This window comes from Dendrobates tinctorius, unplaced genomic scaffold (genome assembly GCF_039654945.1).
Source record: "Dendrobates tinctorius isolate UK_male_01 unplaced genomic scaffold, ASM3965494v1 ptg000233l, whole genome shotgun sequence".
In the NCBI taxonomy this organism is placed as follows: Eukaryota; Metazoa; Chordata; class Amphibia; order Anura; family Dendrobatidae; genus Dendrobates; species Dendrobates tinctorius.
In genome coordinates this window covers 6,456,539-6,482,886 of record NW_027361900.1, presented here as the reverse complement: position 1 = coordinate 6,482,886, position 26,348 = coordinate 6,456,539, and the positions used below count along the sequence as shown (strand labels likewise).

General features: G+C 44.2%; 1 protein-coding gene across 2 annotated transcripts; it reads left to right on the top strand.

The window, feature by feature from the left end:
- The first annotated feature begins 996 nt into the window (after nucleotides 1-996).
- On the top strand, nucleotides 997-18,654 carry LOC141060235 (uncharacterized). Of its 2 annotated transcripts, none has more exons than XM_073556467.1 (7): nucleotides 997-1,059; nucleotides 5,591-5,740; nucleotides 5,870-6,049; nucleotides 6,123-6,246; nucleotides 6,330-6,427; nucleotides 6,626-6,716; nucleotides 16,671-18,654. In XM_073556467.1, the coding sequence occupies exons 1-7, from the start codon at nucleotides 1,012-1,014 to the stop codon at nucleotides 17,855-17,857; spliced, it is 1,878 nt and encodes a 625-aa protein (XP_073412568.1). In that variant the 5' UTR covers nucleotides 997-1,011; the 3' UTR covers nucleotides 17,858-18,654. The 2 variants fall into 2 exon arrangements, with proteins under 2 accessions (XP_073412568.1, XP_073412567.1); XM_073556466.1 differs by having other exon boundaries at nucleotides 16,668-18,654.
- Nucleotides 18,655-26,348: the final 7,694 nt, after the last annotated feature.

The window sequence follows — 26,348 nt, the reverse complement described above, 5'->3', positions numbered from 1 at the left end:
CATAGGAACAATTACAATGTTCTGGAATGGCCATCCCAGTCCCCAGACCTGAATATCATTGAACATCTGTGGGATGATTTGAAGCGGGCTGTCCATGCTCGGCGACCATCAAACTTAACTGAACTGGAATTGTTTTGTAAACAGGAATGGTCACAAATACCTTCATCCAGGATCCAGGAACTCATTAATAGCTACAGAAAGCGACTAGAGGCTGTTATTTTTGCAAAAGGAGGATCTACGAAATATTAATGTCACTTTTATGTTGAGGTGCCCATACTTTTGCACCCGTCAAATTTTGTCTAAATGCAGATTGCACATTTTCTGTTAGTACAATAAACCTCATTTGAATCCAGAAATATAACTGAGTCCATTAGTTATTAGATATATGAAACTGAAATAGCTGTTGCAAAAACCAAAATTGTTATAAAGAAAAAAGGTTAACATTAATAGGGGTGCCCAAACTTTAACATATAACTGTATATATATATATTTTATTATTATTTTTGCCTAAAATACAAAGGCCATGTGTCATCTTAGAGGTTCGGCCTTTTAGAGATCATTTCATCTTCTTCTTACTACTGCTCACAATAACGGTCATTTTGACCAGGGGCGCCCACACTTTTACATGCCGCTGTCAATGCTTCGTCCCGCTGGTGCTCAATATTTAATAGGGTCTCGCTATTAAACTTAATGAAAAGTTCGGTGAATATCTTTGAGCTGTTATTACTAGAGATGAGCGAATATCGTCGGAGAAGTTGTTTTTGGCTAATATCGCTTACCGAATAGCTGCATCGGGACCCCGGATCCCTGGAGCGCTCCCGATAATCAGGTGCATGTGTCGCCCTCCATGCAGCTGCTGTGACTATCACACAGCGCGACACACGCAGCTGATTATCGGGAGAGCTCCAGCACACTGAGTCCTGCACACACTGAGGCCGCTGATCATGTGACCCCTGACTCCTCCCCTCCTGTGACCTCATCACAGGTCCTGTGCACACAGAGCAGTCATATATGTGGCGGACACTCCTGGATCTTCTGCTTTCTGGGCCGGTTCCTCCTGTGAGTCCCATTAACCCTTTCGCTCCCTGTATTCTGCTTTCTGACAGGACAATATCTGAATTCGGATAGTGTGACAGGAATTTAAGCAATGCGGAAGGAAAAAATGACAATTTTACTTTATTTCCTCACAAAAATGTGACTTTAACCCCAAAATCGGCAGCGTAACAAATACTTATTTTCCCCCACTGTAGTTTGTAGACTCCATATACAGATCCCTTAAGTGCAAAAAGAGCTGAATTCCCCACTTAAGTTATTGCATTTTGGAAATTGCCCCCACTGGGAATTTATCTCCAGGTAAAGGCACAATTGTGTCTCCATGGGGGTTGTGCTCACAGCCCAACATCGTGCGGCCTCCAAAGAAATGCCACCCCACACCATTACTGACCACTGCCAAACCGGTCATGCTGAAGGATGTTGCAGGCAGCAGATCGCTCTCCACGGCGTCTCCAGACTCTGTCACGGCTGTCACGTGCTCAGTGTGAACCTGCTTCCATCTGTGAAAAGCACAGGGCGCCAGTGGCAAATTTGCCAATCCCGGTGTTCTGTGGCAAATGCCAAACATCCTGTACGGTGTTGGGCTGTGAGCACAACCCCCATCTGTGGACGTTGGGACCTCAGACCATCCTCATGTAGTCAGTTTCTAACCGTTTGTGCAGAGACATGCACATTTGTGGCCTGCTAAAGATCATTTTGCAGGTCTCTGGCAGTACTCCTCCTGTTCTTCCTTGCATAAAGGTGGAGGTAGCGGTCCTGGTGCTGGGTTAATGCCTTCATACGACCCCCTTCACGTCTCCTTGTGTACTGGCCTGTCTCCTGGTAGCAACTCCAGCCTCTGGACACTACGCTGACAGACACAGTAAACCTTCTTGCTACAGCTCGCATTGATGTGCCATCCTGGATGAGCTGCACTACCTGAGCCACTTGTGTGGGTTTTAGAGGCCGTCTCATGTTACCACGAGTGTGAAAGCACAACCAACATTCGAAAGTGACCAAAACATCAGCCAGAAGCATTGGTACTGAGATGTGGTCTGTGGTCCCCACCTGCAGAACCACTCCTTTATTGAGGGTGTCTTGATAATTGCCAATAATTTCCATCTGTTGTCTATTCCATTTACACAATAGCATGTGAAATTGATTGTCAGTCAGTGTTGCTTCCTAAGTGGACAGTTTGATTTCACAGAAGTTTGATTTACTTGGAGTTATATTCTGTTGTTTAAGTGTTCCCTTTATTTTTTTGAACAGTGTATATAGATAGAGAGATTTTTTTTTTTCTTTACGTTGGAGGGCCCAATTCCAGCTATTGCTGTGGGATCTATGATTTCTATCTACTCCACTGTGTACAGGATAATAGAGTATAATAAAGTAGTTATGGACGTGACGTAACTAACATTGTGCAGTGACTCTGCTTTCCATATAGTGATGGATATTTCTTGTTGGTGAAACTGTGATTTTTTTTTCCACTTTAAACCTTTTTTAAACCCCTCTGATCAGTGCGATCATACAACATACAAGCCTCTGATGGCTCCAGTGATGCCCTGTACTACTGTAGTGCCGTGTATCATCACTGCCTGTCAGTGTAATACTAACGGCCCCATACACATGAGATCAGAGTTGGCTGATCGGTCATTTGGCAGACGGCGATCTCTCCCGACTCCCCCATACACACAAATATTCCAGCTTTCCTGTGGTCTGTATGAGAGAGTCGCCTCCAGACTCCTCTAGAGGAGGATTATCTACAGGAAGAACACACGGATTATCCTCTGAAATTCAGGATGCCAGATCCTTCTCTGCCCTGACATCATCTGTCGGGAGGCCCCCAAATACATTATATGGTCGGCCAATCCCCCGAAATCAGTGCTTTCATGGAACTTTAGTCTGCTGTATATGGGGGCGTTATAAGGTAACTTATTGGACGCTGCCTCTGGCCCGGCCTAATAGACCTTCATACATTGCAGCCCAGACCCCATTATTAGGCATGTAAGTATCAGAGTAACTAGGCCGCCCCATACTATCGAGTACTTGGGGGCGGGGGGCATTCAGCCAAACTCTGTCACACCTTCTTAGATGTCATGTTTGCTTTTCACAGCAGCAAGTGGTTTTGTTGAAGCCTCATCTGTGCCGTCCCTGCGGTGTACATCTATGTTCTGGGGCCCAAAAAGATTCATTTATTTTTAATAAATGTTCAACATATTAAAAATTATACAATTGTGGCCAAAAGTATTGACACCCCTGCAATTCTGTCAGATAATACTCAGTTTCTTCCTGAAAATGATTGAAAACACAAATACTTTGGTATTATTATCTTCATTTAATTTGTCTTAAATGATAAAACACAAAAGAGAATGAAGCAAAAAGCAAAACATTGATCATTTCACACAAAACTCCAAAAATGGGCCAGACAAAAGTATTGGCACCCTCAGACTAATACTTGGTTGCACAACCTTTAGCCAAAATAACTGCGACCAACCGCTTCCGGTAACCATCAATGAGTTTCTTACAATGCTCTGCTGGAATTTTAGACCATTCTTCTTTGGCAAACTGCTCCAGGTCCCTGATATTTGAAGGGTGCCTTCTCCAAACTGCCATTTTTAGATCTCTCCACAGGTGTTCTATGGGATTTAGGTCTGGACTCATTGCTGGCCACCTTAGAAGTCTCCAGTGCTTTCTCGCAAACCATTTTCTAGTGCTTTTTGAAGTGTGTTTTGGGTCATTGTCCTGCTGGAAGACCCATGATCTCTGAGGGAGACCCAGCTTTCTCACACTGGGCCCTACATTATGCTGCAAAATTTGTTGGTAATCTTCAGACTTCATTATGCCATGCACACGGTCAAGCAGTCCAGTGCCAGAGGCAGCAAAGCAACCCCAAAACATCAGGGAACCTCCGCCATGTTTGACTGTAGGGACCGTGTTTTTTTCTTTGAATGCCTCTTTTTTTCTCCTGTAAACTCTATTTTGATGCCTTTGCCCAAAAAGCTCTACTTTTGTCTCATCTGACCAGAGAACATTCTTCCAAAACGTTTTAGGCTTTTTCAGGTAAGTTTTGGCAAACTCCAGCCTGGCTTTTTTATCTCTCGGGGTAAGAAGTGGGGTCTTCCTAGGTCTCCTACCATACAGTCCCTTTTCATTCAGACGCCGACGGATAGTACGGGTTGACACTGTTGTACCCTCAGACTGCTGGGCAGCTTGAACTTGTTTGGATGTTAGTCGAGGTTCTTTATCCAACATCCGCACAATCTTGCGTTGAAATCTCTTGTCAATTTTTCTTTTCCGTCCACATCTAGGGAGGTTAGCCACAATGCCATGGGCTCTTGACACTGTGCACGGTAGACACAGGAACATTCAGGTCTTTGGAGATGGACTTGTAGCCTTGAGATTGCTCATGCTTCCTCACAATTTGGTTTCTCAAGTCCTCAGACAGTTCTTTGGTCTTCTTTCTTTTCTCCATGCTCATTGTGGTACACACAAGGACACAGGACAGAGGTTGAGTCAACTTTAATCCATGTCAACTGGCTGCAAGTGTGATTTAGTTATTGCCAACACCTGTTAGGTGCCACAGATAAGTTACAGGTGCTGTTAATTACACAAATTAGAGAAGCATCACATGATTTTTCGAACAGTGCCAATACTTTTGTCCACCCTCTTTTTTATGTTTGGTGTGGAATTATATCCAATTTGGCTTTAGGACAATTCTTTTTGTGTTTTTTCATTTAAGACAAATTAAATGAAGATAATAATTTGTGTTTGCAATCATTTTCAGGAAGAAACTGAGTATTATCTGACAGAATTGCAGGGGTGTCAATACTTTTGGCCACAACTGTAAAATGTGTCTTCTGCTTTTTACATATTTTTTTCTTCTTACAAGAATTGTTGGAGCCAATTTTCTTTAGAAACATTTTAATATCGGCTTTTTCTGGAGTTTTTCTTGTAATATAGGAAAGCCTAAGGCCAGAAGTAAACTCCATAAAACACTGTACATGGAGACTTTGGGATCAGATCATTTCTGTCCGTTGTGTTTGTGGAAACAAAAAATCTTTTCTAAAAGCCTCAAACTTCTGTGTGTGACTCAGAGCTGAGATCTAACGTGAGAGAAGATTCCAGTGCGGGAAGACGGGAAACCTTCATATAGACGGCCGGTGGGGATGGAGTCAGTGACCGACTCTGGCGAAATCTGTCTCTAGAGCCGCAGTAGAAGATGAAGATGTCGTCCTCATCATGAAGGAGTTATTTCTCATGTCGTGTGTAATGAATATCTCCTGCAGTATTGCTAATGCCGATTCCAGGGTCGGTAATGAGACGAGAATTAGCGTTATGGAAGATGAGTCTATGAGGAACGTGTTCAGCTGACGACTCCGAGGAGGAAACTGCTTGTTGTCTGTGGCCTAAATATATAGGTTTTATTAGTAGATGTCAGGGAAGAAAACTAAACCCTGTAAGATAATAAATCTCCTCATATGTTTCCCTCATTATCTCCAGTAATTGTATTATTACACAGGATTCTTATGATGTTACATCGGATCATCTTCTCATTCAGGTCTCTACAATATCGGATCCTCTCAGTGAAGATCTTCTACAGAAGAGAATTTTCCTGATTTACCCATCAAGGATGGATATGGACAGAGACAAGATGGCGGAGAGGATGTTACACCTCACCCTAGAGATCCTCTTCCGTCTCACTGGAGAGGTGAGAGATTCTGATGACCTCACATTACATCATTCTTATCTATGGGAATAACAGATGGACAGAACTGGAGAGGTGAGGACTCTGGAAATGTCTATAGTGAGATTTATGATTGTGTCTCTCCATAACCAGGATTACACAGTGGTGAAGAAGACCTCTAGTGATCGCTGTCAGGACCCTGTGTCTGAGAGATGGGGAAGATCCCTGAGCCCAATCACGGGGCCTCCACCTCACCCCCTGATCCATGAGGACATCAATGACCAGAAGATCCTAGAACTCATCTACAAGATGCTTGAGCTTCTGACTGGAGAGGTGACACTGCTGGGACATTATACAGTAACAATATGAAGGGATCGGGGGATGACGGTATCATTGTACGTGTCAGGTTCCTATAAGGTGCCAGGATGTTGCTGTCTATTTCTCCATGGAGGAGTGGGAGTATTTAGACGGACACAGAGATCTGTACACGAACGTCATAATGGAGGTTCCCCAGCCCCTCACATCACCAGGTAATAGACAGGACTAATTACACACGGCCTATAATTATCTGTATGTAGAGAATTAATTCAGTCCCTGTATGTGTTTCCTCCAGATCTATCCAGTAAGAGGACAACACCAGAGAGATGTCCCCGTCCTCTTCTTCCACAGGACTGTAACCAAGAAGATCCCAGTGCTCCTCAGGATCATCAGGTAGATGGAGAGAAGGTGTCAGGAGATCTCCCCTATGATGTGTAGACGGCTGTGAAGGTCTTGTGCTCAGTCTTGTTTTATCCACCAGTATTATATGTTTTATACTTGTGTGATGAGAACGGTGGAGATGGCAGGATTAGAGCTGATCATAGATGGGACTTCTCCATCTGTCGGTGACTTTTACAATATTTGTTTCAGGGTGAAGATCTGACTCCTATTAATCCTACAGAGACATATGTGAGGGATGATGAGCGGTGTAAAGAGGAGATTCCCACATATGACTACCCAGGTGAGTAGTAACCACTGAATGCAGAGAAGTCACAGATTCCTCTCAGTCACCGGCTGTGGCTGCTTTATCGGTGGTGTAGTCCGGCCGTATTACCATGATCACCATTTTGCCTCTAGACCACAACATTCTCCTCTACCCAAAACTGTTCAAATGACTTTGGGCATTGAAAGCCCTTTTCTATAGAACTTAACCCTTGGAGGATCCACCTAACCCCTGGGATTAATGTGAGGGTGATCCCTTAAGGCAAGATCTATATGATTGCTTGTACCTGACCCAATATAGGCCGAGTGCGCGCTTAAAGAGTCACACGGAACACAGAGTTAGATGTCTACTCCTTTCTCAGTAAAGGCTTGCACGCAACTGAAGTTTATTCTCAAGACAAAGAGACAGGAAATGGGTGTCACACAATCTTCTGAGTAGCCAGTGTCAGTCTATGATAGGTCCATTTCAGCTTCACTTCCATATATGGTATCCAGTATCTCAGCTTCTGCATTCCAAGGATTCCATCCAGGGTGCTGTCTGAAGACACAGACGCCATCTTGGTACACCATATCTGAACTGACTTATATAAGGTTGACCCAGCCTATTTTGACCTTAATGATCTGGCCATTTTTAGCAATTCTGACCAGTGTCCCTTTATGAGGTAATAACTCAGGAACGCTTCAACGGATCCTAGCGATTCTGAGAATTTTTTCATCACATATTGGGCTTCATGTTAGTGGTAAATTTAGGTCAATAATTTTTGCGTTTATTTGTGAAAAAATTGGAAATTTGGTGAAAATTTTGAATTTTTATTCTATTAAACCAGAGAGTTATGTGACACAAAATAGTTAATAAATAACATTTTCCAAATGTTTACTTTACATCAGCACAATTTTGGGAAAAAAAAATTTTTTTGTTAGGAAGTTATAAGGGTTAAAAGTTGACCAGCGATTTCTCATTTTTACAACACCATTTTTTTTTAGTGATGACCACCTCACAATTGAAGTCACTTTGAGGGATCAATATGACAGAAAACACCCAAAAGTGACACCATTCGAAAAACTGCACACCTCAAGGTGCTCAAAACCACATTCAAGAAGATTATTAACCCTTCAGGTGCTTCACAGGAACTAAAGCAATGTGGAAGGAAAAAATGGACATTTTAATTTTTCCAACAAAAATGTTCTTTTAGCCTCATTTTTTCATTTTCACATGGGCAACAGGATAAAATAGATCCTAAATTTGTTGGTCAATTTCTCCTGAGTACACAGATACCTCATATGTGGTCATAAACCACTGTTTGGGCGCACGGCAGGGCTCGGAAGGGAAGGAGCGCCATTTGACTTTTTGAAGGGAAAATTAGCTCCAATCGTTAGCGGACACCATGTCGTGTATGGAAAGTATGTAGTGTGTGTGGTGTTGTGTATGTCAGGTTGGTGTGTGGTGTAGTGTACATCAGGTCAGTGTGTGTGTGTGGTGCAGTGTACGTCTGGTTGTGGTGTAGTGTATGTCAGGTCGGTGTGTGTGTTGTAGTGTACGTCAGGTCGGTGTGTGTGGTGTAGTGTATGTCAGGTCGGTGTGTGTGTGGTGTAGTGTATGTCAAGTCGGTGTGTGTGGTGTAGTGTATGTCAGGTCGGTGTGTGTGGTGTAGTGTATGTCAGGTCGGTGTGTGGTGTAGTGTATGTCAGGTTGGTGTGTGGTGTAGTGTATGTCAGGTTGGTGTGTGTGGTGTAGTGTATGTCAGGTCGGTGTGTGTGGTGTAGTGTACATCAGGTCGGTGTGTGGTGTAGTGTATGTCAGGTTGGTGTGTGTGGTGTAGTGTATGTCAGGTCAGTGTGTGGTGTAGTGTACGTCAGGTCGGTGTGTGTGTGGTGTAGTGTACGTCAGGTTGTGGTGTGTGATGTAGTGCATGTCAGGTTGGGTGTGTTGTGTTGTGTATGTCAGCCTGGTGTGGGTGAGTTCTGTAGTGGAGTGTCAGGATGTGTTTAGTCCCTGGACGTGTGATGAATTCTGAAGCATTCATTCATACACAGTGCAGGTTTGTCGGGACACGTTTCACATTGGAAACGAGTTTCCCTTCTTATCCCCCTTTTATAGCACACCCGGCACCTTTATTTTTGCTCTCCCCTTAGTGGGAGCATGTTGTCCTGGTACCATACGGGAAACTTGAGTTCCAGGGGTGCTGGGACATGCTCCGTCCTCCTCTCCAAAATTCATGGCCTTTATCACCGCCTCCTGGAACTGAAGGAAGGTGCTGTTGGTCTGGCCTGCACATCGTGATAGCACGCATGCGTTATATAGTGCCATTTGTACGATGTGCACAGCCAGTTTTTTATACCACACTTTCGCCTTCCGCATGGCACGATAGGGCTGGGGGACTTTATCAGATAGATCAACTCCCCCCATGTTTTTGTTGTACCCCAGGGCACAGTCCGGTTTGTGGACCTGGTCTGGGGTACCTCGAACGGTGGTGGCCGTGGTGCCGGGACCATGGATTGTTGTCAAGAGAAAGACGTCTCTTTTGTCTTTGAACTTGACCACAACCATGTTGCCGCTACAATGGGCTCGGCTCTCACCCTTTGGGAGAGGCTGCTCAATTAGCGACAAAGGGAGACCCCTCTGGTTTCTGCGCACGGTACCGCAAGCGACAGTAGCTCTGGAAGAGAGGGATTGAAATAGTGCGATGCTTGTATAAAAGTTATCAACGTACAGATGGTCACCTTTATCAAGCAGAGGGTGGACCAAATCCCACACTGTTTTCCCACTCACCCCCAGAGCAGGTGGACATTCTGGGGGCTGGATCCTGGTGTCCTTCCCTTGGTAAACTCTAAAGCTGAGTGTGTACCCTGAGGTACTCTCACACAGCTTGTAGAGTTTTATCCCATACCTCGCCCTTTTGCTGGGCAGGTACTGACGGAACGGAAGCCTCGCTTTGAAGTGGATGAGGGATTCATCCACACAAATTTCCCTTTGGGGAATGTACACTTCAGAAAACTTGTTGCTGAAGTGTTCGATGACCGACCGAATTTTGAACAGTGTATCAAAATTGGGGTCATCGCGGGGAAGGCTGTCAGTGTTGTCCCTAAAATGGAGAAACTTATGAATCGCCTCAAAACGTCTGCGACTCATAACTATGCCAAATACTGGAGTTTGATATAAAATTACAGTACTCCAGTATTGACGAATTTCTGGTTTCTTCACAATCCCCATGTGAAGGACCAGTCCCCAATATTTCATCATTTCTACAGAGTCAATGGGGCTCCAAGTAGAGCATAATGAATTAGGGTTTTCAGCCAAAAATTGCTGGGCGTACAAGTTTGTTTGCTCCACCATAAGACTGACAATTGACTCCGAGAAATAGACTTTGAAAAAGTCTATTTCCCTGAAGTTGGCAGTCTCAAACTGGATTCCTGATTGGGGAACGAAATCAGGAATCCGTGGAGCAACATTCTCAGGGACAGGGGTCCAGGAGGGGGCACTAGTGCTAGGTTGGGGGTTACTCACATTTGGCTGTGGGTCTTCTTCCCCGGCTTCCGTCTCTTCCTCCCTGGGCTCCAGACTATTTCTCATCCTGCAACATCTTGGTGGTGGTAAGTCTGTGTCGCTGGAGGAGGAAGAGTGGGAGGAATAGAGAAAAGTGGGGTCCTCTCCCTCACTATCCGCTTCAGAGGCAGTAAAGGCATATGCCTCCTCAGCTGAGTACACCCTTTGAGACTGGGATGACTGTGACGAGTGGGACATTGTGTGTGTGGTGTGTATGTGTAAAAAAAGATAAACTTATAGTGTGCGTGTGTATGTGCGAGTGTTTGAAACTTTCTACTACAGGAGGGGGCTGTCAGGTGCCGTGGGTCAGGAGGTAGTAGCAGCAGGGTGGTGATCACTGGGGGCGATCACCGGGGCAGGGGGCGATCACAGGGCCAGGGGGGGCGGAATCAGGCAGCATAAGGGAGATCTGCGGCGGCAGCAGCAGGGCGTGATCACCGGGGCAGAGGGGCAATCACAGGGCCGGGGGGTGGAATCAGGCAGCAGAGGGGAGCGGAGGACCGCACAGAGGAGAGATCAGCGGCAGCAGCAGCAGGGGGCAGGGGGTGATTACAGGGCTGAGGGGTGATCATAGGGGCAGGGGGGTGATCACAGGGCCGGAGGGAGTGGAATTGGGCAGCAGAGGGGAGCGGAGGACAGCACAGAGGGGAGATCAGTGGCGACAGCAGCAGGGGGGTAATTACTGGGCGGGGGGTGCAATCACCTGGGCAGGGGGGCGATAACCTGGGCAGGAAGGGGCAATCACCTCTGCAGTGGGGGTGATCACAGGGGCAGGGGGTGTAATGAGGCAACAGAGGGGAGCGGAGCACAGTACCAGAGGGAAGATCGGCGGCAGTGGCAGCAGGCACGGTGATCGGCGACAGCAGCAGCAGGCAGAGACATGTCAGGTGTCAGGGCAGCAGGCAGCACCTCGCTCTTCACCTACCACGGACAGGATGAGGCTGAAGAGCGAGGGCAGCCATACCTGACACCTGCCCCACATCTGATTGGAGGGATAGCGTCACGTGTACGCTAGCTCCAATCAGATCTGGGGGATGACACAGAGGTCACCTAGCTACAGCCAATGGCTGATGCTATTGCAGCATCAGCCATTGCTGATTTGTAATAGTTCACCAAGTTTCATTAGTGAAATATTACAATCACTCTGTTTGGCTGTTTCACTTTCAAAAGCCAATCAGAGCGATCGTAACCATGAGGGGGGGGCAAAGCCACCCCCCTGGGGTTAACTACAGGTCCTGGTGCTCTGATTACACATTCATCTGTATTGGCCTATGACAGGTCGCTGACCCCTCACTGACCTGCCCCCATTATTACATAATGCATATAATAGCATTGATATTATTGGTGATAATGCCTATAATATTGTGGCTATTTTGAGGCTTAGAAAAAAAATTACATCCAGCAAAATGTCACCGGCGATGGTAGCGCCTGCGCAGCAGCATCTATATCAACTATATCAACTTTCCATCAGCACAATTTTGAAAACAAAATTTTTTTTAGTTAGGAAGTTATAAGGGTTAAAAGTTAAACAGCGATTTTTCATTTTTACAAAAAAATTTAGAAAACCATTTTTTAGGGACCACCTCACATTTGAAGTGAGTTTGGGGGGTCAATATGACAGAAAATACCCAAAAGTGACACCATTCTAAAAACTGCACCCCTCCAGGTGCTCAAAACCACATTCAAGAAGGTTATTAACCCTTCAGGTGCTTCACAGGAATGAATCAAATGTGGAAGGAAAAAATAAACATTTACTTTTCTTTCACAAAAATTTTCCTTTAGACCTAATTTTTTTACTTTCACAAGGGTATCGAGAAGGTGGACTATAAATTTTGTTTTGCAATTTCTCATGAGCGTGCCGATACCCCATATATGGGGAAATCTACTGTTTGGGCTCACGGCAGGGCTCAGAAGGGAAGGAGCGCCATTTGACTTTTTGAATGTAAAATATGCTGGAATAATTAGCGGTTGCCATGTCGCGTTTGGAGAGCCCCTGATCTGCCTTAACAGTGGAAACCCCCAACAAGTGTTACCATTTTGGAAACTAGACCCCTTAGGGAACTTATCCCGATGTGTATTGAGCACCTTGAACCCACAGGTGCTTCACAGAAGTTTATAGCGTAGAGCCGTGAAAATAAAAAAAAATAACATTTTTCACAAATCACTTTAGCTCCATATTTTGCATTTTTATAAGGGTAACAGGAGAAATTGCTCCATACAATTTGTTGTGCAATTTCTCCTGAGCTCGCCGATACCCCATATGTGGGAGAATACTACTGTTTGGGCGCATGGCAGCGCTTGGAAGGGAAGGAGCGCCATATTGGAGAGCAGATTTTGCTGGAAGTGTTTGTGGGTGACATGTCACATTGTCAGAGCCCCTGAGGTGCCAGAACAGCATAAGCCCCAAAAGTGACTGCATTTTACCAAATACTTCCCTGAATGAATTCTTCTAGTGGTGCAGTGAGCATATTGACCCCACAGCTGTTCCATAGAAAATTATACCATTGGGCAGTGAAGAGAAAAATTACTGTATTTTTCGGACTATAAAGTGCACCCCAAATTTTCAAAAGGAAAATAGTGGAAAAAATGTGCCAAATGGGGGTCCGTCTTACAGTCCGAATTCAGCTTACCGGGGGAAATCAGCACAGGTGCAAGAGTGGTCACAGATCTTCGGTGGTGCGGTGGCCTCCGGAAAATCCCATCCCAGGCTGTTGCGGTAGCGATGCTCTGTGCTGGGGCGGCAGGTCTCTGTGCTGGAGTGGCGGCAGCGCTCTGCCCTGGGGTGGCGGCAGCGCTCTGTGCTGAGGTGGTGGCAGCTCCCTGCCCTGGGGAGGTGGCAGCGCTCTGTGCTGGGGCGGCCGCTGTGCTCTCTGCTGAGGTGACGGCAGCGCTCTGTGCTGGGACGGTGGCGCTCTGTGTTGCGTAAGGGGCTCCGCCGCCATTTTGTCAAAGCCGGAGGCCCCTGCAGCTCCATTACTGCGATGCGGTGGCCTCTGGGAAAATGGCAGCTGGGGGCGGCGCATGCTCACATTCAGATCTCGGCAACGAGATCTCTGGATGAGATCTGAATCTGAGCATGCGCCGCCCACAGCGTCCATTTTTCCGGAGACCACCGCATCGCAGCAATGGAACTGTGGGGGTTCCCCGGGCTTTGACAAAATTCCGAAGGAGCCCTCCACACAGCACAGAGCACCGCTGCCCCAGCATTTGTAAGTATATATTCATCTATGGATATAGTGACCATTATCACTACATGGATGATTTCCAGAAACTCGTAGTAGAAGTTTCAGAGCAAACATTGCAAAAATGTCATTGTAGTGCCCAATATATTGTGCCCAGCTTGTGTCTCTGGAGACCTCCCCCCACCTACCCCCGGAAATTATTAAGTCAGCTCTACTCAAATGTGTCTGTCACTAAATAAACCAAATGCTTGAATGTCAAAACAGTTCAAAAACGTGGTTCTGTGTGGAAGATTGTAAAGCCGTCATGGAGGCATAAGGCTGGCAGTGATGGGCATTGTGGGTAATAATAGCGGGGATCATGCCTCATTCCTCTCTAGGAACATACACGACATCTTCTCTGGGGGTTCTTTCTTGTTTCAGTTACTGGGATGAGTGCAATAAAATGTCGCTCAGTGAGTCTTCTGACATCTTCACATTCTAAAGGATTGGCGGGGACAAAATTGTCAAAAACAAGATATTCAGTGACCTTTTCCTGATAATCAAGGAAAGTATCTGCATTTCCGGCTTTTTTGTATAACACAAAAGAATTATATGTGGCCACCTGAAACAAATACATGACTAACTTTTTATACCAGATCTATGATTCTCTTGATACCTGGTATGGCTGTAGAACCTGATCTGCAAGGTCCACACCCCATATATTTGTTGTAGTCAATGACAGACACAGGTTTTGGAGTAGTGGATCCCTGTTGGTCTGCAGTGGCCCTTGTGGCATCTGTGGGGATCGAGCTCAGGATAAAAATATCTTTTTATCCTTAATATTAAGGACAAGCAGCTCTCCATTGTGTAAAGCCCCTGACTGCCTCTTTCAGAACTTTTTGCTGACCAATGATTGTGGAAACCCCTGACGGTTTTTGCGAATGGTCCCACAAGCCCCTATGTTATGTTCAACCAGACTTTTAAATAGGGGTATGCTGGTGTAGTAGTTGTCAATATACAGATTGTAGCCTTATTGTAAAAATGGAGATATCAGCTCCCAAACCATTTTTCCAGATGTCCCCAGATAAGTAGGGCGTCCTGGTGGGTTTAGTTGGCTGTCTTTCCCCTCATAAATGTGAAAAGCTGATGTGTATCCGGTTGAACTCTCACACATTTTATAGAGCTTTATTCCGAACCTTGCCCTCTTAGTAATAAATTGCTTGAGGTGCAGTCTTCCTTTGAATTTTACAAGGGACTCATCAATGGAAATGTTTTCTGTTGGGGTGTAGAGCTTTAAGAACATTTCTGTGAAGTCTTCGATGATCGGTCTGATTTTGAATAATCTGTCATGTTCTGGGGCATTTCTGGGCAGGCATTGACTATTGTCATTAAAATGCCAAAATCTCATGAACATTTCATAACAGGTCCTAGGAAGAACAGCAGAAAACATAGGGGTGGCTTGAACAGGGCAGTTGGACCAATAGGACCGAATGCTCGTTTTTTTTAACAAGTCTCAAAGCAAATGTAAGTCCTAAAAATGTTTTCCATTCTAGGACATTACTTGATTCCATAAATTTGACCTAGCATAATAGGATCGTTGATTCTGGCTGATGAATTGGGACGCATATTATTATTATTTATTTATATAGCACCATTGATTCCATGGTGAGAAGGGGTTACATACAAATTACAGATATCACTTACAGTAAACAAACTAAGAATGACAGACTGATACAGAGGGGAGAGGACCCTGCCCTTTCAAGCTTACATACTACAGGATGGTGGGGAAGGAGACAGTAGGTTGGTGGGTTGCAGCAGTTCAGTTGTTGGTTGAGGCGATATCTCCGGTAGTGGTGAGGAGGTAGCGGGGTCATTGCAGGCTATAAGCTTTCTTGAAGAGGTGGGTTTTCAGGTTCCGTCTGAAGGATCCGAATGTGGTTGATAGTCGGACATGTTGGGGCAAAGAATTCCAGAGGATGGGGGATATTCGGGAGAAGTCTTGGAGGCGGTTGGGTGAGGAGCGACATAAATATATAAATTTGTAGGCTAATATGCTCTAGCAAGCTATCTGTCATAAACAAATTAAAAAAATTGGTCCAAAATTTTCCACCTCCACATTTATACCAGGAATGGCATTAAAATTAGGGATGAATGGAGTAGCCGAATCTGAAGCCTCCCATCTGGGAAATGCTACAGCAAAGCCCCTTGGACATTGGTGTGCGCCAATTCACGAGCACTAGGGACAGCGCTAGTACTGGGCATTGTTCCCTGAGTTGGAGACATTTCTCCAGAAGCGATATTTGTCCTTCTTGTTGTACTGGTCCTTGTGTGTGAGGATGGACCAGAATCACTGCTCATTTCTGAGCTATCACTGTCACTGCTACTAAAGCCCTCGAAATCCACATCGCCATCTGACACTGCACTTTCTTCACTGTCAGAACATAAAAGTGCATAAGCCTCCTCTGCACTATAATACTGACGGGCCATTTTATTTATTTATTTATTTTTTTCCCGGAAATAGAAAACTGACTTGACTGAACTCTGACATGACTGACATGACCAAATTATTGGGGAGACAATTGAGAAAAGCCTAATTCTTTAGCCTAACCCTGACTTTAGCCTAACAGTAACCCTAACTGTAACCCAAACTTTAGCCTAACACTAACCCTAACTATAACATTAACTGTAGCCTGGCTTATCTGGTTTTCTATTGACAGATGATGGACCTGAGTGGGGACTTGTTTTTGTGAGATGAGAATTGGTATTATTTTCGCCTACATAACATTGATTGGTTTCTTTTTATTCAATATTTGGGAGGCAGAATGAACAAACAGTTGAACACCGCACACTACTGGCTCATCCAACAAGGTTTTCTATTAGACTGTGAACTGTCATTGTCTTGGTAAATAATTATTCTATCAATGGGATGAAACTGAATGGGAGGAGACACAGATTAGATATTAGAAAAAACTTTTTGACAGTTAGAGTGATCAATGAGTGGAACAGGCTGCCACGAGAAGTGGTGAGTTCTCCTTCAATGGAAGTCTTCAGAGGCTGGACAGACATCTGACTGGGATGATTTAGCGAATCCTGCTTTGAGCAGGGGGTTGGACCAGATGGCCCAGGAGGTCCCTTCCAACTCTATGATTCTATGATTCTAAAGTTTTTTACATAGCTTGCCATTTTTATGGACAGTTTAAGTTGAAATATTCAAAAATATAAAACTCAAGAATATTTTATTTAAAAAAAATGTTTTTTATTTTAGCAGATGACTGTACCAGGAGATCAGAGGGACAGCTGACATCTTCAATTTTTAAATCTGATGATCTTGAGATCCTACAAGATACAACTGAAGTGATTGCTATTACTCCAGATATATCATCATCCATTCACAGCAAAGATCTGTCTGATCCTATGAAACAGGTCACATCTTCTGATTCATTACTTACTACTAAGGAAAATCAAAGTCACAAAAGAGGCATTAAAAAACAAACTGGTCCTAAAGCAAAGAAGTCATTTTCATGTTCAGAATGTAAGAAATGTTTTAACAAGAAATCTCATTTTGTTACACACCAGAGAACACACACAGGGGAGAAGCCTTTTTCCTGTTCAGAATGTGGGAAAAGTTTTATAAATACATCAAATCTTATTGCACATCAGAGAACTCACACAGGGGAGAAGCCTTTTTCATGTTCAGAATGTGGGAAATGTTTTAGCTGGAAAAAACTATTGGTTAATCACCATAGAATTCACACAGGGGAGAAGCCTTTTTCCTGTTCAGAATGTGGGAAATGTTTTACAGATACATCAAATCTTATTGCACATCAGAGAACTCACAGAGGGAAGAAGCCTTTTTCATGTTCAGAATGTGGTAAATGTTTTAACCGGAAATTAGATTTGGTTAATCACTATAGAACTCACACAGGGGAGAAGCCTTTTTCCTATTCAGAATGTGGGAAATGTTTTAACCAGAAAGGGAATCTTGATGAACACCAAAGAACTCACACAGCAGAGAAGCCATATTCATGTTCAGAATGTGGGAAATGTTTTAAATGGAAATCACAATTGGTTAATCACCATAGAACTCACACAGGGGAGAAGCCTTTTTCCTGTTCAGAATGTGGGAAATGTTTTAACTGGAAATCACAGTTGATTAATCACCATAGAACTCACACAGGGAAGAAGCCTTTTTCCTGTTCAGAATGTGGGAAATGTTTTAACTGGAAATCACAATTGGTTAATCATCATAGAACTCACACAGGGGAGAAGCCATTTTCCTGTTCAGAATGTGTAAAATGTTTTAACCGGAAATCAGATTTGGTTAATCACCATAGAACTCACACAGGGGAGAAGCCTTTTTCATGTTCAGAATGTGGGAAATGTTTTAACTGGAAATCACAATTGGTTAATCACCATAGAACTCACACAGAGGAGAAGCCTTTTTCATGTTCATAATGTGGGAAATGTTTTAACAATAAATCAGATTGTGTTAAGTACCAGAGAACTCACACAGCAGAAAAGCAATATTCATGTTCAGAATGTGGGAAATGTTTTAGCAAGAAATCAAATTGTGTTAAGCATCAGAGAACTCACACAGGGGAGAAACCCTTTTTCCTGTTAATGTGGGAAATATTTTAACCAGAAAGCGCTTCTTGATCACAATCAGAGCAGTCACACAGAGGAGAAGCCATTTTCATTTTCTTAATGTGGGAAATGTTTTACTTGGAAATCAACTGTTAATAAACATCAGAGACGTCACATAGGGGAGAAGCCTTTTTTATGTTCATAGTGTTGGAATAGTTTTAATCAAAATTGAATCTTCTTAAATGGATTGTCTCTTGTCATTCCTCATGTTTTCTGACAAAAGGATAAAACTAAACCTTATTAATTCCAAATGTAAAACTAAACCCATAATTCACCCCCTGAAGGTTAATCAATAGGTGACTAATAGAAAAAACATGTACCCCACATCTCAGTATATAGGGTGAGGTGATGTATTGACACTCTCCAAGCCTCTAATTTCTATGGATTTCCTCGTCCTCACTAAAGGCTTCATCAGGAGACTATTTAATATTGACCTATTTTGTTTTTTAAATTCGTTTATTGAACCATAAACAAGTGTACTGCATACATACTGGTATATAATGTTAAGCATAATATAATTACACATATATTTCACACTGCATTAAAATGTACAGCAAAATGTAAATACCAGTTGCATACAAATAAAGCAAAACATAATATGCATTAAATCACAGTGGCCTTGTGTTATTATTCCAGTGATGAGATCTACCTGACTACTAAATCATACCTACCTCTACGAGAACAAAAAAAAAAAACTATTCCGCAGCCTACTTCCACACACTTAGTTGTTTATTATGTGACATCTACACTCTGCAAAGTAAGGTGAGAGGAATTCCACCTCTCCCATATCTTGTCGAATTTACCTGGGCACCCTTTTTTCTGATATAACGTGCGCTCATATGGAATAATCGAGTTTACCAGGCTGATCCAGGACCCGAGAGAGGGAGATGAACTCCTCATCCACCGCAATGCCAATACCTTTCGTGCCATAAACAGCGTCTCTCTTAGGAATATCCCAACATATTGACCCCATGTCTCCTCATCCCATACTCCAAGTAGACAGACCAGTGGCTCAAGGGGAACAGGAATTTGTACCATAGACGTCCGTAGTGATGTCACTTCCCTCCAATATTGTGCAACAACCGGACAACCCCAGATCATATGAACAAAGTCTGCATCTATTGAGTGACATCTCAAACATTCCGACGATTGGTATCGGTCGAGTTGGAGTCAAATATGATTGATTTACAATATATAACTGTATCATCCTGTTGTTAACAGACGGAGATACCTTGATCGATGACTCTAGGATTTCTTCCCACTCCTCTCCCTGTGTATCTGGGATGAGCCTTTCCCACTTCTTCTTAACGGAGTCTATGGTGGATTCTGTCCCTATTGCCAACAGATATGTATATAGAGAGGAGATGAGACCCTGGGGGCCCTGTGATTTAAGGATCCCTATCAAGGGTAGAGATGAAATAGCATTATCTGTACCTATACATCTCATATGTGATTGAAACGCTGATCTTAGCTGTAAATAATGAAAGAACTGAGACCTCAGGACACTGCGATTAATTTGTAATTGTTCAAAAGAGATCAAAGTTCCACAGTCATACAGATCGCCTATCGTAGAGACACTATATTGAGCCCAAAACTCGGCAGATGGATGTTCAAGTAACGCCGGAAGGTAACCATTATTCCATAGGGGCATCTCAGCTACAATATCCTCAAATCCAACCACCCTCTTGATCTGTTTCCATATTGATCGTGCCAGACGAAGCAGGGGCAGCAGTCGTGAGACATTTGTTTTCCTCATTTCAAAAAATCCCAACGGGCAACTAGTTTGTGTGGCATGAAGTAAATGGTTTTCAGAATTAGGTAGGTGACCGCCGGGCATCCACGTGCTTATGGCTTTGGCCTGCCTAGACAAATAATACAGGAAGAAATCGGGTAACGCTGTCCCCCCTCCCTTCTTGGGCCTCTGCAAAGTGGCTAGCTTAAGTTTGGTCCTAGTTTTCCCCCATATAAAAGATGTGATTTGGGAATTCAAATTAGCGAAAAAGGATCTGGGCACCACTACAGCACTATGTTGAAGAAAGTAGCTAAGTTTGGGGAGTAATATCATTTTAATTAAATTAATACGTCCGGCCACAGACAGTGGAAGTTTACCCCAAATTTGACTTTAACCATCTCCTGTAGCGGATATATATTAAGGTGCAAATCAAGTTTACTGTCTTTAGAAATATGGACACCCAGGTATTTAAAACTGGTTACAATGGGTAGCAAAGAGAGAGTCTCAAGTCGTGGCATCGGAGCATGGGAAAGAGGCATCAGAGCAGATTTCCCCCAATTTATATATAGGCCAGAAAATTTACCAAATTTATTTATAATAGTGATCACTCTTGTCAGGGTTTCCTCCGCTTTGTCCATAAATATCACCATGTCATCAGCATATAGGACCATGGTGTCTGTCCGACCTGCTATTTCTATACCAGCAACATTAGGGGAAGATCTTATACGAATTGCCAGTGCCTCCATAGCAAGAGCAAAAAGGGCCGGGGAAAGGGGACACCCCTGACGAGTTCCCCTATGCAGTGAAAATGGCTCAGATATGGAATTATTTACAATGACCCGGGCCTTAGGCTTCATGTACAAAATACTGACCCATTTTTGAAATCTATCACCGAATCCATACCTCTGCAAACATGCATGGAGAAAAGGCCATTCAAGAGAGTCAAAGGCCTTGGCCGCTACCATCGATGCCAATGCACATTCATTGTCCTGCACCAGGGAGCTATATTGGACCACTGACTGGACTCGTCTAATATTAATGGAGGTGCTCTTACCAGGCATAAAGCCAGTTTGGTCAGAGTGTACAAGATCTAATATGACTAAATTCAACCTCTTGGCCAAAATTTTTGTAAAAATCTTATAATCCACATTTACCAATGATATGGGCCGATAAGATCCACAATCTAAAGGATCTTTCCCCTCCTTTTTAAGAACTATTATATTGGCCTCATAGAAGGATTCCGGCATGCATCCCCCCTCCCAAATCCCCTGAAACACCGTCAACAAAAGAGGCGCCAGTATCTCCTGGTATTTCCTATACAGTTCAACAGGAAAGCCATCCGGCCCAGGGGCCTTCCCAGAGGCCATATCCTTTATGGCATCCTCCACCTCCTCCAGAGTAAATTCAGCATCCATAAAGGCCCGCTGGGAAGGACTCAGCGTAGGAAACTCCATATCTGACAAGTAATTTAGACACTCCGGGCCGTCCATATCAGTTTTAGAATTATACAATGAACTATAAGGCTATGTGCCCACGTTGCGTGTTAAAACGCACACCAAAAACCGGACTCCTTCCCAGAAATTGCGCATTTTTTTCTGCGCGATTTCACCGCGATTATGATCTCGATTTTGCCGCGATTTTCGTGTGCGATATTCAAGCACTTTCCAAGCGATTTGAAACATCGCTTGGAAAGTGATTGACAGGTTGGTCACACTCGTCAAACATAGTGTTTGACAAGTGTGACCAGGTTTTTACTATTGAGGCCACCTATGCGGCATCAATAGTAAAAGATAGAATGTTAAAATGCTAAAAAAAATAAAAAAATCGGTGTATATTTACCTTCCGGCGTCCCGCGCTGCATTCCTGGGCCTCAGTGTTCCCAGCGATGCCTTGCGAGACCTGTGATGACGTAGTCTCGCGTTGCTATAGCGATCTCGCGAGACTGCTAGAGTCACGCGAGACTACGTCTCACAGGACCGTGCCGCAAGGAATTACTGGGAACGCTTAGGCCGGGAATGCAGCGCGGGACGCCGGAAGGTAAATATACCCAGATTTTTTATTTTTTATTCTTTTTTTTACAGGGGTATGGTACCCAGGGCCTGGAGGACAGTCTCCTCTCCTCCACACCGTGGGTACCAACCGCACATGAGACGCTTAACTTCCCGCATGGTGGGCATAGCCACATGCGGGAGGTAAGCGATTCTCATGCATTCCTATGGGTGCGGAATCGCGGCAATTCTTTGCGATTCCGCACAAAAGAATGAGCATGCTGCGATTTTTTTCCGCGATGCGATTCCGCCGCGGAAAAAAGCGCAGCATTAGCACAGCATGTGCAGAATGCCATAGGAATGCATGGGGGGCGTTCTGTACACGATTTTTAAACGTTTTCGTGCCGAAAATCGCGGCAAAAATGCTTAAAAACGCTACGTGGGCACACAGCCTTATAATCAGAAAAACATTTCAGAATTTCCTCCGTTGAAGAAACCAGAGTACCATCCATGTTGTGAATCTGTAGAATTGTGTTAGTTGTATTATGCTGTCGCACCAAATCAGCCAAGAATTTACTCGCCTGATTCCCCATTTCAAAATAAGATTGTCTAGTAAAAAATAGTTTACGTTTAGTTTTAGTATCAATGTATTGAGTATATAGCCTTTGAGCAGTCAACCACTCCACCCTATTGCTGTTAGTTTGATCAGATACAGTGGGGAAAAAAAGTATTTAGTCAGTCAGCAATAGTGCAAGTTCCACCACTTAAAAAGATGAGAGGCGTCTGTAATTTACATCATAGGTAGACCTCAACTATGGGAGACAAACTGAGAAAAAAAAATCCAGAAAATCACATTGTCTGTTTTTTTTTTCATTTTATTTGCATATTATGGTGGAAAATAAGTATTTGGTCAGAAACAAAATTTCATCTCAATACTTTGTGATATATCCTTTGTTGGCAATGACAGAGGTCAAACGTTTTCTGTAAGTCTTCACAAGGTTGCCACGCACTGTTGTTGGTATGTTGGCCCATTCCTCCATGCAGATCTCCTCTAGAGCAGTGATGTTTATGGCTTTTCGCTTGGCAACACGGACTTTCAACTCCCTCCAAAGGTTTTCTATAGGGTTGAGATCTGGAGACTGGCTAGGCCACTCCAGGACCTTGAAATGCTTCTTACGAAGCCACTCCTTCGTTGCCCTGGCGGTGTGCTTTGGATCATTGTCATGTTGAAAGACCCAGCCACGTTTCATCTTCAATGCCCTTGCTGATGGAAGGAGGTTTGCACTCAAAATCTCACGATACATGGCCCCATTCATTCTTTCATGTACCCGGATCAGTCGTCCTGGCCCCTTTGCAGAGTAACAGCCCCAAAGCATGATGTTTCCACCACCATGCTTTACAGTAGGTATGGTGTTTGATGGATGCAACTCAGTATTCTTTTTCCTCCAAACACGACAAGTTGTGTTTCTACCAAACAGTTCCAGTTTGGTTTCATCAGACCATAGGACATTCTCCCAAAACTCCTCTGGATCATCCAAATGCTCTCTAGCAAACTTCAGACGGGCCCGGACATGTACAGGCTTAAGCAGTGGGACACGTCTGGCACTGCAGGATCTGAGTCCATGGTGGCGTAGTGTGTTACTTATGGTAGGCCTTGTTACATTGGTCCCAGCTCTCTGCAGTTCATTCACTAGGTCCCCCCGCGTGGTTCTGGGATTTTTGCTCATTGTTCTTGTGATCATTCTGACCCCACGGGGTGGGATTTTGCGTGGAGCACCAGATCGAGGGAGATTATCAGTGGTCTTGTATGTCTTCCATTTTCTAATTATTGCTCTCACAGTTGATTTCTTCACTCCAAGCTGGTTGGCTATTGCAGATTCAGTCTTCCCAGCCTGGTGCAGGGCTACAATTTTGTTTCTGGTGTCCTTTGACAGCTCTTTGGTCTTCACCATAGTGGAGTTTGGAGTCAGACTGTTTGAGGGTGTGCACAGGTGTCTTTTTATACTGATATCAAGTTTAAACAGGTGCCATTACTACAGGTAATGAGTGGAGGAAAGAGGAGACTCTTAAAGAAGAAGTTACAGGTCTGTGAGAGCCAGAAATCTTGATTGCTTGTTTCTGACCAAATACTTATTTTCCACCATAATATGCAAATAAAATGAAAAAAAAACAGACAATGTGATTTTCTGGATTTTTTTTTCTCAGTTTGTCTCCCATAGTTGAGGTCTACCTATGATGTAAATTACAGATGCATCTCATCATTTTAAGTGGTGGAACTTGCACTATTGCTGACTGACTAAATACTTTTTTTCCCCACTGTATATAGGCTGCCTCCGAATTTTTCAGACGTTGCTCCATCTCGCCATCCTCCTCCGATGTCACCCGTTTAATATAAGAGATCGTAGAGTATAAACAACCCCTCAGATAAGCTTTAAGAGTGTCCCAAAATATATTAACATTTCGGGGTTCAGGGTGGGACGAGACGAAGCAACGTAACTGATCTATCGATCTATCAGGCGATTTTATCAACTTCAGCCAAAAGGGTTCAACTTCCATGTTATCCTGTTGGTCGATGGGCCAAATTTAAGCTTAAGAACAACCGGACAATGGTCTGAAATCCCCCTAGTGCCATGTTCAATATTGTCAACGCATATCGCTAGGCTGCTGGATCCAAAAATGTAGTCTATACGAGATAGGGAGCGTTTAATGGAGGAATGGCAAGTATACTCCCTTGTCTCAGGATGGCGCATTCTCCATAGATCTAGCCACCCGCTTCCCGCCATGAATTGTGACAGCTGGGATGTAACCGGGGGGGATGTCCCGTTCCGCACCCCATCATCCAGCCTCAGCTTATCTAGATGATTATGCATCACTAGTGTTGAGCGATACCATCCGATACCCTAAAATATCGGATCGGATGGTATCGGCCCGATACGAAAAAAGTATCGGGTATCTCCGATACCGGAAGTCCCATTCAAGTCTATGGGACTTCCGGTATCGGAATAAGAAAAACCCTTTTCTGTCCTTGTACAGCCTCTCGGGGGGGGTGTACGGACCTTCCGGGGGTCTGTGCCGACTGCCCGGGGGTCTGTGCGGACTGCCGGGGGTCTGTACCGGCCTGCCGGGGGGGGCTGTGCCGGCCTGCCGGTGGTCTGTACCGACTGTCCGGGGGTCTGTGCGGGCTGCGGGGGTCTGTACCGGCCTGCCGGGGGGCTGTGCCGGCCTGCCGGTGGTCTGTACCGACTGTCCGGGGGTCTGTGCGGGCTGCGGGGGTCTGTACCGGCCTGCCGGGGGGCTGTGCTGGCCTGCCGGTGGTCTGTACCGACTGTCCGGGGGTCTGTGCAGGCTGCGGGGGACTGTACCGGCCTGCCGGGGGGCTGTGCCGACTGTCCGGGGGTCTGTGCAGCCTGCGGAGGTCTGTGCAGGATTGTCCGATAGGACTACAAGTCCCCTCGGGCGATGCCTGCTACCATGACGGTGATTGACACATTAGCCAATGATGGGACAGTAGTAGTCCCATCATCCGGCTAATGTGCTGAATATACAAAAAAAAAAATACATACTACATACATACTACATACATACTACATATATACTACATGCATGCAACATACATACATATATACTACATATATACTACATGCAACATACATACTACATATATACTACATGCATGCAACATACATATATACTACATATATACTACATGCATGCAACATACATATATACTACATATATACTACATGCATGCAACATACTACATATATACTACATGCATGCAACATGCATACTACATATATACTACATGCATGCAACATACATACTACATATATACCACATATATACTGCATGCATGCAACATACATATATAATACATGCATGCAACATACATATATACTACATATATACTACATGCATGCAACATACATACTACATATATACCACATGCATACTACATATATACCACATACAGTGGGGGAAAAAAGTATTTAGTCAGTCAGCAATAGTGCAAGTTCCACCACTTAAAAAGATGAGAGGCGTCTGTAATTTACATCATAGGTAGACCTCAACTATGGGAGACAAACTGAGAAAAAAAAATCCAGAAAATCACATTGTCTGTTTTTTTTCATTTTATTTGCATATTATGGTGGAAAATAAGTATTTGGTCAGAAACAAAATTTCATCTCAATACTTTGTGATATATCCTTTGTTGGCAATGACAGAGGTCAAACGTTTTCTGTAAGTCTTCACAAGGTTGCCACACGCTGTTGTTGGTATGTTGGCCCATTCCTCCATGCAGATCTCCTCTAGAGCAGTGATGTTTTTGGCTTTTCGCTTGGCAACACGGACTTTCAACTCCCTCCAAAGGTTTTCTATAGGGTTGAGATCTGGAGACTGGCTAGGCCACTCCAGGACCTTGAAATGCTTCTTACGAAGCCACTCCTTCGTTGCCCTGGCGGTGTGCTTTGGATCATTGTCTTGTTGAAAGACCCAGCCACGTTTCATCTTCAATGCCCTTGCTGATGGGAGGTTTGCACTCAAAATCTCACGATACATGGCCCCATTCATTCTTTCATGTACC

Bases quoted from the DNA above. Each gene is read 5' to 3' on its own strand.
- LOC141060235 (XM_073556466.1), top strand. From the start codon at position 1,012: ATGTGGCGGACACTCCTGGATCTTCTGCTTTCTGGGCCGGTTCCTCCT. The intron at 6,247-6,329 runs GTAATAGACAGG...TGTTTCCTCCAG, and splicing joins CCAGCCCCTCACATCACCAG to ATCTATCCAGTAAGAGGACA. The intron at 6,717-16,667 runs GTGAGTAGTAAC...TTTTTATTTTAG, and splicing joins TCCCACATATGACTACCCAG to CAGATGACTGTACCAGGAGA.